The sequence below is a fragment of the Salmo trutta genome, chromosome 25 (assembly GCF_901001165.1).
Source record: "Salmo trutta chromosome 25, fSalTru1.1, whole genome shotgun sequence".
In the NCBI taxonomy this organism is placed as follows: domain Eukaryota; kingdom Metazoa; phylum Chordata; class Actinopteri; order Salmoniformes; family Salmonidae; genus Salmo; species Salmo trutta.
In genome coordinates this window covers 42,066,007-42,078,381 of record NC_042981.1, presented here as the reverse complement: position 1 = coordinate 42,078,381, position 12,375 = coordinate 42,066,007, and the positions used below count along the sequence as shown (strand labels likewise).

Sequence of the window (12,375 nt, the reverse complement as noted above, 5' to 3'; positions counted from 1 at the left end):
GTCAGTATTTCGATCTATACGAGTATGCATCATGAGGATGAGATTTCTAAGCACATCAGAAAAATAATTTTCAACTATTTTTGTTTCCAGTATCTATCACATGCAATCCATCTCAGGCATTCTGCTCTACACTATCTTTTTGGCCATGAATATTTTACATAATTATCATTCATGTGTTATGTATGATAAAAGTTTCATGCATCAATACATGTATATAATGTAAATCCATTCTGAAAGTGACCAAACTCTCCATAATACAAATATGGAATACAGCATAACATCTGATCGTTTTAACAGTGTTCTTTAATAAATCGCTAGTGGAGCTTAAAAATCACGTGGAAAGGACAAAGAGTGCAAAACATACCATATTACAAATAGTTGCTAATAATGAAATGACAGAAATATTCCATTATATTGATAATGTAAGATAGAACTCCACAGAAAACATGTGATGTCGTCTCAACCTTCGAGATCGATTCAGGATCTGTATATGGTCAACGATAGGAAGACATGGAAGAACAACAAGTGCCTTCACTTAGCTCGCCGTAAACTCCATTAGTCCAGTAATGTCAAATGGCTTTCTTCCCTCCCAACCCCTGATCCGATAGTACCTATAAAATAAAATGATAGAAGAGTATTGGGACGCAGCCCTATTCAAGCTCACGGTCCAACTTAAAATGAAGTGTATATAGGGCCCCGGGGGGCTCCGGCACACCTCTCATTCCTCTGTCTCAGTTGGGTAGAGTCAGTAGAGTGCACTGACTGGGCCCTTTGGTCCACCGCTACTCCAAACCCCATGCCTTGTTGCTCCACTGGCACAGATAAGAGTTTATAGAAACAAATTGATGTTCACAACTAACAAGTATCATTTACATGAGAGCACGTGAGTAGCGGAAGATGAAAGTTTGGTACAGTATATAAAGATAATGCATCGAATCTGACACTCAGCAATTTTACAACACTGGGTGATATAAATGTTGTATATAAAATGTTTCCAACAACGTGCAACATGTGTGTTTTTTTACATTTGTACAACATGCACTCAATGGTTTGCCCTCATTTTACAGTCCGTCCCTGGATCCATGCACATTCAGGCGATCATGCAGTTCTCTGCTTGTATATTTATTGGCAGTGAGTCGATCTATAGAACGCTAAACAAACCTTCAATAACCCCTTGTCGAACTACAGGAATGCAAACAGGCGGAGAAACACCTGCACAGCCAAAAAGCTACAGATCCTTGTCTCAAAGGGTTGTATTGTGGTCTGTCCTACAAGAGCCCATCATGCCCATAGCAGGCATAGTTTTACTTGTGGACAGATGAACCAGTTGTACAAGACACTTAACAGTCAGATCTCATACTGAGCTTTTGTTCCCTATTAGTGGCATTAAAAGCGCTTATGAAATTGTATTGAGAACAGTATTCTGCCGGATTCCTGGTGCATTAGAGTAAGTAACAGACAACATTTTGCAACGCATATGAACATGAACATTTCTTATTCAATCAGTTCATTTAGTCTTCTCCTGTTTCAGTCCATTTGGTGCCTAGTGAATATCCAGCTTTGTGTATTTCACTGCAGTGACAGTCTCTTCCTGTCCCCTGCCAAACCATGCATACTGTGTAGACTCCTCTGCATCTGGAGGAAACTGAATCACGCAGGCTCCAGCCAGACCTCCAGTCGGTGCTGGAGTCTGGATCCAAAACCAGCTTAGGGGATGGGGTTCCATTTCAGAGCGGCAGCCTGAGAGCCCCGGAGGCCCAGGGAGACAGGCTGGCAGCCACAAAGGCACTTTGTCTGGCTTTCAGTTCCAGGTCGTTCCAGCCCCAGACATCAACGCCACCGGTCACTGAGCAGGTATTCATTGCATCTGGCTCAGAGTCCCGACAACTGTGAATGACATGGCATGAATCTCCTAGTCTCTTTAGTTTCCAGGAAGGCAGTGGACAACGTAGGCTATTCATCCTCTCTTATACAGCACATGTTCTCTCTTCTCCAGACTCCAGTATAGTACAGTATGTATGCCATTGACAGGTAATCCAACAGTTACGCTCACACCCATAGGCTGACGCATGCACAAACACACGCAGAAATTCTAGCTCCTCCAACTTCTCCAACAGTTATGTGGCTGGGACTGTAGTTATCATTCTCCCCGAGCAGTGAGTTGTGGTAAATACTTTTTAATACTTGTATGTTTTACAACTGGAGTGGTCAAAGGTGGAGGGAGGATTTACTCATCCCTCTTTTCTTTTAGGGTGGCATTCCTCCCTGTGCTTTGATCAGTTAAAGCCTAGATTACACTCATTTTATAGTGACTTCCTTAAGTGCACTGTCTGTATATACAATTGAGTGTATGCAGATTATATAGCCCTTGGATCACAACACATCAAAGTTCAGAATATCGTTAGAGCCTTTTGGTTTCCCAGGTAAGTGGCGTAGTAAGCGTTAGGGTAGGGCATAAGGGCTTAGGTTGTAGGGTTATTATGTAGTCAGTCCCCTAGTTTATGGACATAGTTCACTGGGAATGTCCCACTTCTGGATGGATAGCCCTCGATGTGGCCAACCTGTAGGCATAGAAACAATCAAGATCAATGACCAGATAGACGGAGGAACATGGAGGGATATATTTAAGATACAGGGAAATGAATGTAAGGGCTCTCTATGCCTATGTATTTTTTGTCTTTATGCTGAACATGATACAAAGAAAAAACATTTTTTTTCGTGATAAAATATAGCAAGAGATTTCTCTCAATGAGACTAGGTTAAAAAAAAAAGAGTTAGGTTGGAAGACAACTAACCAGCTGAACTTTGTGTTAAACCTCTTATTAAAAAATGAATTAAAATATAAAACAAATACACAACGGTAAATTAGAGGTTTATTTCTACTCACCCACCAGTGGGGGTCCTCGGTGGCTGTGACTACGATGACCTCATCCTTGAAGAAGGCCAGCTGGTCCGAGCTGACAGCTCTGCAGTCCACCAGCGCCTTTACCTTCTTCTGTGTCGGCCGGCTCTTAGATGCCTCACACACACACACACACACACACACACACACACACACACACACAGACAGATGCACTTTACCGACACAATCTTATACAGGCATACAGTATGTACCAAAATGCCTACTCGCTGAATGTGGAGTATAAGCAGCCAATGATATCCATGTCAGTCTTTTCGGTTATATTCTATTGCTCATATTTTCACATTGTGTTATAGTGATGCGCGGGTCAGCTGTTTGTTTACTCGCACCCACTCGCAATTGCTAATAAGCCATCCTCAACAGCCTGATAATATGTGATAAAAATCTGGGGCCCGCACCCAACCTTAAACCGCAAATATAGAAAACGCACTGTACAGTTCCCCTTTAAATCTCTCGAAGATTTATTGAGCAATGACATTTTCTTCAACATTTATTTGGAGCGCGTACATTTAGGCCCTGATGCTTAGGCACTAATGGCCTAAGAAATACAAGAAAAACCTTTATGTAGCCTATAGATCTGAACTTGACATTTATGGATTACTTATTTTTTCTCTTTATCCAATCCGCTCGCCACCCACCCGCCCTTCATCCACACAATATTTGGCGACCATAAACCCGCCCGCTCTGCAGATATAACGGCGGGGACTGCAGGTTATGAGTCAACCCGCGCATCACCGCTTAAGCACTTTATGACATCTGCTGATGTAAAAAACTTTATCAAATCAATCAATTTGATTGATTACTATTTTCTTGTACAGTAGTTATACGACGTTAGAACACATACTTATACCAACCATATTAGATATACACAGATTAGACAGTAACGTTAAAAGGGATAGTGTGAGATTCTGGAAATTAAGCTGTTTTTCTACATATCCAGGTGAACTCGGGGACGAAAATGTTTAACGTCTCTGCGTGCATGCTAGCGGTAGCCTATTATATGTACCATGGCATTTCTGCGAGGGCGCGGGGCGGGCACAGTGACGGGTGAGGCTGAAGGTGTGGAGCCGGGGGCGGAGTCGTTAGTCACGAAGCTGCAGTAGAGCTCCTCCTGACTGCCAAGTGCCACACAGCTGGGAGAGGTCACGGCTGTAGAACACTTCCCTTGTCCTCCACTGTTGGTCCGCCTGTACGATGTCGTCTTCTCTGAGCTATGTGGGGAAGAATTGAATCGTTTACTGACTACCCCGAGGAAATTCACTAGGTGCCAATAGAGGGCGCTGTAAGATAAAGTAACTGTGCCCTGCTGTCCAAAAGCGCACAGCAAAACAAAAGCTGTATTCCCCAAAACAGTTCTTAGGATGGGAATTATCTTTCTTAAATGGGTGTTGTGACAAAACAAATGTTTGATGCTTCTATCAGGAAAAGGGCTTTTAAAGTAAAAAAACATCTTGCTATTTATTACCTGACGGGTCCTATGTGGTTCTGAGGGGAGCTGGACTTGGTGCTGCTGTCTAAGGCCCCAGACCATGAGCCACTATTAGCCTGACCCTCCCATGCTGCGGTCGGTCTCTGTCCCCTCATCTGACCCCCCTGGCCGTGGGGTGATCTGGGTGGCCGCCCCCCCTGGGTCTGACCCTCCAACATGGGGGAGGGGGGGCTGGACTGGGGGGCAGGGTTAGAGCAGCAGCGCCGGGGGGATTTGCGGCCCCCCTCCTGGGTGGACACAGATATCTGGGGGTCCGAGAGACCTGGAGGTAGGGAGAGGGGGAGACGGTAGCAGGTGAGCAAGAGAGGCACAGGAACCGACTTTGTTTTGTATGGCAGTCTTTCTCAATTAGTTCTTCCTTGATTCCTTGCATCCTTGCCTTCTTTTCAAAAGGTGAGGAAGATACGAAGGAAGCTCCTCAACTACAGTTGAGAAGTAGATGCGAGGAATCATGGAAAGAGAAATTGCAATCGAGCCCTCATTTCAGTGTTTGGAGATCAAATGGAAACAGATTAGGTGTGTGTGTGTGTTTCAGAGGCTCACCTCTCATGATGGCTTTAGCGGGCAGCGGCGGTGGGGGCTTGAGGACGCCAGATGGGGCACTGTTGGCGGGGGGGTTACGGTACAAGAAGTCCACATTTTCGTAGGTCTTACACGCCACAGGGGCGTTGGCGAAGCTCCAGCGGGAGGGCGAGGCGCCCACGCCCACGTTATAGGGCAGAGACGAGCGCAGGTTCCTGGGTAAGAGGCTCACCTTGGGGGAAGAGGGGGAGACATTCATTGTTTAATGACCATAGAAGCCTAGTGCCCAGCCCTTACCCCTAGACACTTGGATCTGAAAGGTGTAAGCAATATGGTGAAAATTCCACCTCGCCTACCTGAGGCTTCCTTTATGGCAAAGTATCTGGCCCTGTTCGAATACTTCAAAAGACACAACCTTCCGTCATTGTTTCCTTGAGGTAAGAACAGATCTTTAAGTGATTGGATAGGTGAAAGCAAAGTGACCACCGCGTTATTTCCACCAATCCAACCACTTTAGATGAATAATTACTTCAGGGAAACTATGAAGGAAGGATGCATTTCTAAAGTAACCCAACAGGGCATCTGGCTCTCACTCACCTGCTCTTGCATCTCCCCATGACTAAGTCAAGTGTAATAGTGAGCGATACGAGCAGAGTGACTCAGAGGGAAATGCTAAACCCTAGTGTGGGGTAGGCAACACTGTTCCTGGAATGCTGCAGGTACTGCAGGATTTGTTCCAACTAGGCACTACACCTGACCAACTGAGCTCATAAATCAGTTCAGTAATTGCCTAAAATGCAACACACCTGGTCTTCCAGGTCGGTAAAAAAAAACAAAAAAAACATGAAGTGCCTGCAGCACTCCAGGGTTTCCTACCCCAGTGTATTGGTTGTAGTGGTTAGTGGTACAGGGGTGTGTGCTTACCCGCTCGTCCAGGTCATCTTCGCTGGGTGTGTGTGTGTGTGTGTGTTTGTGTGTACCCTCTCATCCAGTTCATCTTCGCTGTCGTACAGGTCCTGGCTCTGTGTCTCCCACATGTACTCCACATGGATTTGACTGTTGAACTTCCCACTCTGGGCCAGCTCCAGCTAAAATACACACAGACACACACAAAATACGCAGATACACGTCAATCATGCAGCTACAAATCCATATTTCACTCAGAGTACAAAACATACAAGTCATTGTATGCTCCTATCAGTAGTGATTAAATGCATTAAATACTTGAATATCATCCAGAAATTGAATTAACATATTCAAGCTTTGGGGTAACTGTTAAAACCACTGAAACTGTAGTCTCAGAACCCAGAACCAAATCTCACGTGTGCTGGCCACCTACTTAAATCTGTCACAAAAGAGGGTCAAGTTCAATAAATTCCAACTCCAATTCTTTTCACTTTGGAAAATGTGTATTTGGAATTGTAACTTGGCTTAATTGACTGGAAAAAAAATTGACCCCAACCTTGACTGAAACAATAACTTCAGTATCAGGTAACTTGGCTTATCCCTTTTTCAACAGGAAATATTAGATACAGTTGTCCAGTTACACACGCAAGTATAAGAGGACAGGAACTGAAAAACGGACAACACTTTACTATGAGGATTAAGCAACGAGCTACTTGTGACAAATAATCTGAGACTGAGTTTGTTATTTATTGTTCCATAATGATAGGAAGGAAGACAGGAAATTGAACACGGTCTGAGCAGGTTTCAGCAGGGAGAGATGGGAGCTAGTAGGAAAATAAAGCCTGTATTAGCACTGGGAGTTGACTGTAAACTAAGGGTCAGTGGATGCGTCCCAAATTACACCCATTTCCCGATGTAGTGCACTAATTTTGACCAGGGCCCATAGTACACGACTTTTGACCTGAGTCCTATGTGGAATAGGGTGCCATTTCAGTCACAACTAGTGTCAGTCATGTCTTACCAGTTCTACACACTGGGAGTGCTGCAGTCTCCTGGCGATGTCCAGGGCCGTCTCTCCTGATGAGTTCACTGGATAACGAGAGAGAGAGAGCAGATACCACAGCTTGTTTAGTCTCTCTCTCACACGCACAGAAATATAAACAGCAAGCGGAAATAAAAGATCCCGAAACGTTCCAGATGCACAAAGCTTATTCCTCTCAAATTTGGTGCACAAATTTGTTTACATCCCTGTTAGTGTGCATTTCTCCTTTGCCAAGATAATCCATCCACCTGACAGGTGTGGCATTCCAAGAAGCTGATTAAACAGTATGATAAATTACAGAGGTGCACCTTGTGCTGGGGACAAAAGGCCATTAAAATGTGCAGTTTTGTCACAACACAATGCCACAGATGTCTTAACTTCTTTGGGATAGGGGGCAGTATTTTCACGGCCGGATCAAAAAAACGTACCCGATTTAATCTGGTTACTACTCCTGCCCAGAAACTAGAATATGCATATAATTAGTAGATTTGGATAGAAAACACTCTAAAGTTTCTAAAACTGTTTGAATGGTGTCTGTGTATAACAGAACTCATATGGCAGGCCAAAACCTGAAGATTCCATGCAGGAAGTGCCCTGCCTGACAATTTGTTGTCCTTCTGTTGCATCTCTATCGACATTACAGCATCTGTGCTGTAACGTGACATTTTCTAAGGCTTCCATTGGCTCTCTAAAGCCGCCAGACAGTGGAATGGGGTGTCTGCTGTCTCTGGGCAAAGAACAGCAGCATAATTTGTAAGTGGTCAGCCTGGGGACAGTGAGACTACTCCATTTTTTTCTTTCAGCCTTTGAATGAATACAACGTTGCCCGGTTGGAATATTAATCGCTATTTTACGAGAAAAAAGCATAAAAATTGATTTTAAACAGCGTTTGACATGCTTCCAAGTACGGTAATGGAATATTTTGAATTTTTTTGTCACGAAATGCGCTAGCGGGCCACCCTTCGGATAGTGACCTGAATGCATGAACGGAGCTATTTGAATAGAACTATGGATTATTTGGAACCAAAACAACATTTGTTGTTGAAGTAGAAGTCCTGGGAGTGCATTCTGACGAAGAACAGCAAAAGTAATCCAATTTTTCCTAATAGTAATTCTGAGTTTAGTGAGCCCCAAACTTGGTGGGTGTCAAAATAGCTAGCCGTGATGGCTGAGCTATGTACTCAGAATATTGCAAAATGTGCTTTCGCCAAAAAGCTATTTTAAAATCTGACACCGCGATTGCATAAAGGAGTTCTGTATCTATAATTCTTAAAATAATGATGTATTTTGTCAACGTTTATCATGAGTAATTCAGTAAATTCACCGGAAGTTTTCAGTGGGTATGCTAGTTCTGAACATCACATGCTAATGTAAAAAGCTGGTTTTTGATATAAATATGAACTTGATTGAACAAAACATTCATGCATTGTATAACATAATGTCCTAGGAGTGTCATCTGATGAAGATCAAAGGTTAGTGCTGCATTTAGCTGTGGTTTGGGGTTATGTGACATATATGCTTGCTTTGAAAATGGCTGTGTGATTATTTGTCTGTACTCTAACATAATCTAATGTTTTGCTTTCACTGTAAAGCCTTTTTGAAATCGGACAATGTGGTTAGATTAATGAGTCGTATCTTTAGAATGGTGTAAAATAGTTGATTGTTTGAGAAAATTGAATTGTGGTATTTTAGTTGGTTTTGTATTTCGCGCCGTGCGATGCCATTGGCTGTTGGCTAGGGGTTCCGCAGGCGGAACGGGGTTCCGCTAGCGCAACGTCTGTCCTCAACAGGTTAAGTTGAATGATCGTGCAATTGGCATGCTGACTGCAGGAATGTCCACCAGAGCGGTTGCCAGAGAATGTAATGTTTATCTACCATAAGCTGCCTCCGTCGTTTTGGACATACTGGCAAATTCTCTAACCGGCCTCACAACCGCAGACCATGTGTAACCACGCCAGCCCCAGGACCTCCACATCCTGCTTATTCACAAGCGGGATTGTCTGAGACCAGCTACCTGGACAGCTGGTGAAAACTGTGGGATTGCACAACTGAAGAATTTCAGTACAAACTGTAAGAAACCGTCTCAGGGAAGTTCATCTGCTCTGCTCGTTGTCCTCACCAGGTTCTGCTCACCTTCGATGGCCACTGGCACGCTGGAGAATGGTGCTCTTCACAGATTAATCTGTTTCAACTGTACCGGCAGACAGCGTGTATGGCGTTGTGTGGGCATGCCCTATGGTGGCGGAGTTTGGTTATGGTATGGGCAGGCGTACGCTACGGACAACAAACACAATTGCATTTTAATCGATCGCAATTTGAATGCATAGAGATCCCGTGACGAGATCTTGAGGCCCATTGTCATGTCAATCATCAACCGGCATCACCACGTTTCAGCGTGATAATGCACGGCCCCATGTCGCAAGGATCTGTACACAATTCCCAGAAGCTGAAAAATGTCCCAGTTCTTTAATTGCCTGCGAAGTCACCAGACATGTCACCCATTGAGCATGTTTGGGATACTCTGGATCAACGTGTACGACAGCGTGTTGCAGTTCCCGCAAATATCCAGCAACTTTGCACAGCCATTGAAGAGTGGGACAACATTCCACAGGCCACAATCAACAGCCTGATCAACTCTGCGAAGGAGATGTGTCACGCTGCACGGGGCAAATGGTTACACCAGAAACTGACTGGTTTTCTGATTCACGCTAGCAGATTCACATCTGTATTCCTAATCATGTGAAATCCATAGATTTGGGGACAAAAAATATCATAATTAGGCCCTATTGGTAGTAACAGTCTTGTCTCATCGTTGCAACTCCCGTACGGACTCAGGAGAAGTGAAGGTCGAGTGCTTGTGTCCTCCGAAACACGACCCCGCCAAGCCGCACTGCTTCTTGACACTATGATTGCTTAACCCAGACGCCAGCAGTACCAATGTGTCAGAGGAAACACAGTACACCTGGCGACCATGTCAGCATGCATGAGCCACAGGTGTCGCTAGAGCGCGATGGGAGAAGGACATCCCGGCCCACCAAACCCTCCCCTAACCCATATGACGCTGGGCCAATTGTGCACCGCCTCATGGGTCTCCCGGTCGCGGCCGACTGCGACACAGCCCGGTACCGAACCAGGATCTGTAGTGACGCAGCTAGCATTGGATTGCAATGCCTTAGACCGCTGCATCACTCAAGAGGCTTAATTTATTTATTTCAATTGACTGATTTCCTCATATGAACTGTAAGTCCATAAAACCTTTGGGAAAAAAAAAAAACATCAAGCACTATGATGAAATTGTCTCTCATGAGGACCGCCACAGGAAAGGAAGACCCAGACTTACCTTTGCTGCAGAGGATAAGTTCATTAGAGTTAACAGCCTCCAAAATCGTCAATTAACTGCCCCTCAGACTGTTACTTGAACTCTGAGGAGACTGCGTGAATCAGGCCTTCATGGTCGAATTACTGCAAAGAAACCACTACTAAAGGACACCAATACTAAAGGACACCAATAAGAAGAAGAGACTTGCTTGGGCCAAGAAACACGAGCAATGGACATTAGACTGGTGGGATCTGTCCTTTGGTCTGATGAGTCTAAATTTGAGATTTTTGGTTCCAACTGCTGTGTCTTTGTGAGATGCAGAATAGGTGAACGGATGATCTCTGCATGTGTGGTTCCCACCGTGAAGTATGGAGGAGGTGTAATGGTGCTTTGCTGGTGACACTGTCAGTGATTAATTTAGAATTCAAGGCACACTTAACCAGCATGGCTACCACAGCATTCTGCAGTGATACGACATCCCATCTGGTTTGCGCTTAGTGGGACTATAATTTGTTTTTCAACAGGACAATGACCCAACACACCTCCAAGCTATGTAAGGGCTATTTGACCAAGAAGGAGAGTGATGGAGTGCTGCATCAGATGACCTGGCCTCCACAATAGCCCAACCTCAACCCAATTGAGTGGTTTGGGATGAGTTGGACCGCAGAGTGAAGGAGAAGCAGCCAACAAGTACTCAGCATGTGGGAATTCCTTCAAGACTGTTGGAAAAATGTTCCAGGTGAAGCTGGTTGAGAGAATGCCAAGAGTGTGCTAAGCTGTCATCAAGGCAACAGGTGGCTACTTTGAAGAATCTCAAATATATTTACATTTGTTCAGTACTTTTTTGGTTACTACATGATTCCATATGTGATATTTCATAGTTTTGTTGTCTTCCCTATTATGCTACAATGTAGAAAGTAGTAAAAAATAAATAATAGGTCCCTGCACTGTCAAGTGAGGGACTTATATATATATATATATACACACACACACACACACACACACACACAGGTGTGTGCCTTTCCAAATGATGCCCAAATCAATTGAATTTACCACAGGTGGACTCCAATCAAGTTGTAGAAACAGGAGCTCAATTTTGAGTCTCATAGCAAATGGTCTGCTGAATACTTATGTAAATAAGGTGTTTTACTTTTAATACATTTGCAAACAAACATTTCAAAAAAAAAAAAAAAAAAAGAGTTTCCGCTTCGTCATTATGTGGCAGCGTGTGTAGATTGATTTTGATTTGATTTTAGAATAAGGCTGTAACGTAACAAAATGTGGAAAAAGTCAAGGGGTCTGAATACTTTGAATGCACTGTTTATATGAACTAAAATAAACGCAACATGCAACAATTTCAGTGTTATGTGACTTGTTAAGCAAATTCTTACTCCTGAACTTATTTAGGTTTGCAATAACAAAAGGGGTCGCATACTTATTGACGAGACATTTCAGCTTTTCATTTATAATTAATTTGTAAACATAAAAAAAAGAAATCCACTGACATTAATGGGGTATTTGTGTGTAGGCCAGTGACAAATGCATACAGTTGAAGTCGGAAGGTTACATACACCTTAGCCAAATACATTTAAACTCAATTTTTCAAAATTCCTGACATTTAATCCTAGTAAAAATTCCCTGTCTTAGGTCAGTTAGGATCACCACTTTATTTTAAGAATGTGAAATGTCAGAATAATAGCAGAGAGAATGATTTATTTCAGCTTATTTCTTTCATCACATTCCCAGTGGGTCAGAAGTTTACATACCAAATACTAATTGAGTGTAGCATTGCCTTTAAATTGTTTTACTTGGGTCAAACGTGTCAGGAACCCTTCCACAAGCTTCCCACTATAAGTCGGGTGAATTTTGGCCCATTCCTCCTGACAGAGCTGGTGTAACTGAGTCAGGTTTGTAGGCCTCCTTGCTCGCACACACACTTTTTCAGTTCTGCCCACAACATTTTCTATAGGATTGAGGGCAGGCCTTTGTGATGGCCACTCCAATACCTTGACTTTGTCCTTAAGCCATTTTGCCACAACTTTGGAAGTATGCTTGGGGTCATTGTTAATTTGGAAGACCCATTTGCGACCAAGCTTTAATTTCCTGACTGATGTCTTGAAATGTTTCTTCAATATATCCACATAATTTTCCTCCCTCATGATGCCATCTATTTTGTG

The 12,375-nt window shown here is 43.6% G+C and overlaps 1 protein-coding gene across 4 annotated transcripts in view; it reads right to left on the bottom strand.

Moving 5' to 3' along the window:
* Positions 1–285: 285 nt before the first annotated feature.
* The window catches only part of LOC115162586 (arf-GAP with SH3 domain, ANK repeat and PH domain-containing protein 3), a 52,275-nt gene continuing 40,185 nt past the window's right edge, over positions 286–12,375 (bottom strand). The window contains exons 20-27 of one of the 4 annotated variants that reach the window (XR_003869582.1): positions 6,859–6,926; positions 5,912–6,019; positions 4,953–5,163; positions 4,386–4,671; positions 3,927–4,131; positions 2,888–3,019; positions 716–2,561; positions 286–611 (exon numbers count right to left, since the gene is read on the bottom strand). Coding sequence is in view for 3 of the 4 variants with exons in the window: in XM_029714036.1 (XP_029569896.1) it covers positions 2,487–2,561; positions 2,888–3,019; positions 3,927–4,131; positions 4,386–4,671; positions 4,953–5,163; positions 5,912–6,019; positions 6,859–6,926 (1,085 nt within the window). In the remaining variant the exon portion in view is untranslated. Of the gene's footprint in view, positions 2,562–2,887; positions 3,020–3,926; positions 4,132–4,385; positions 4,672–4,952; positions 5,164–5,911; positions 6,020–6,858; positions 6,927–12,375 lie in introns of all 4 variants that reach the window. The other 3 variants (XM_029714038.1, XM_029714037.1, XM_029714036.1) reach the window with 3 other exon arrangements.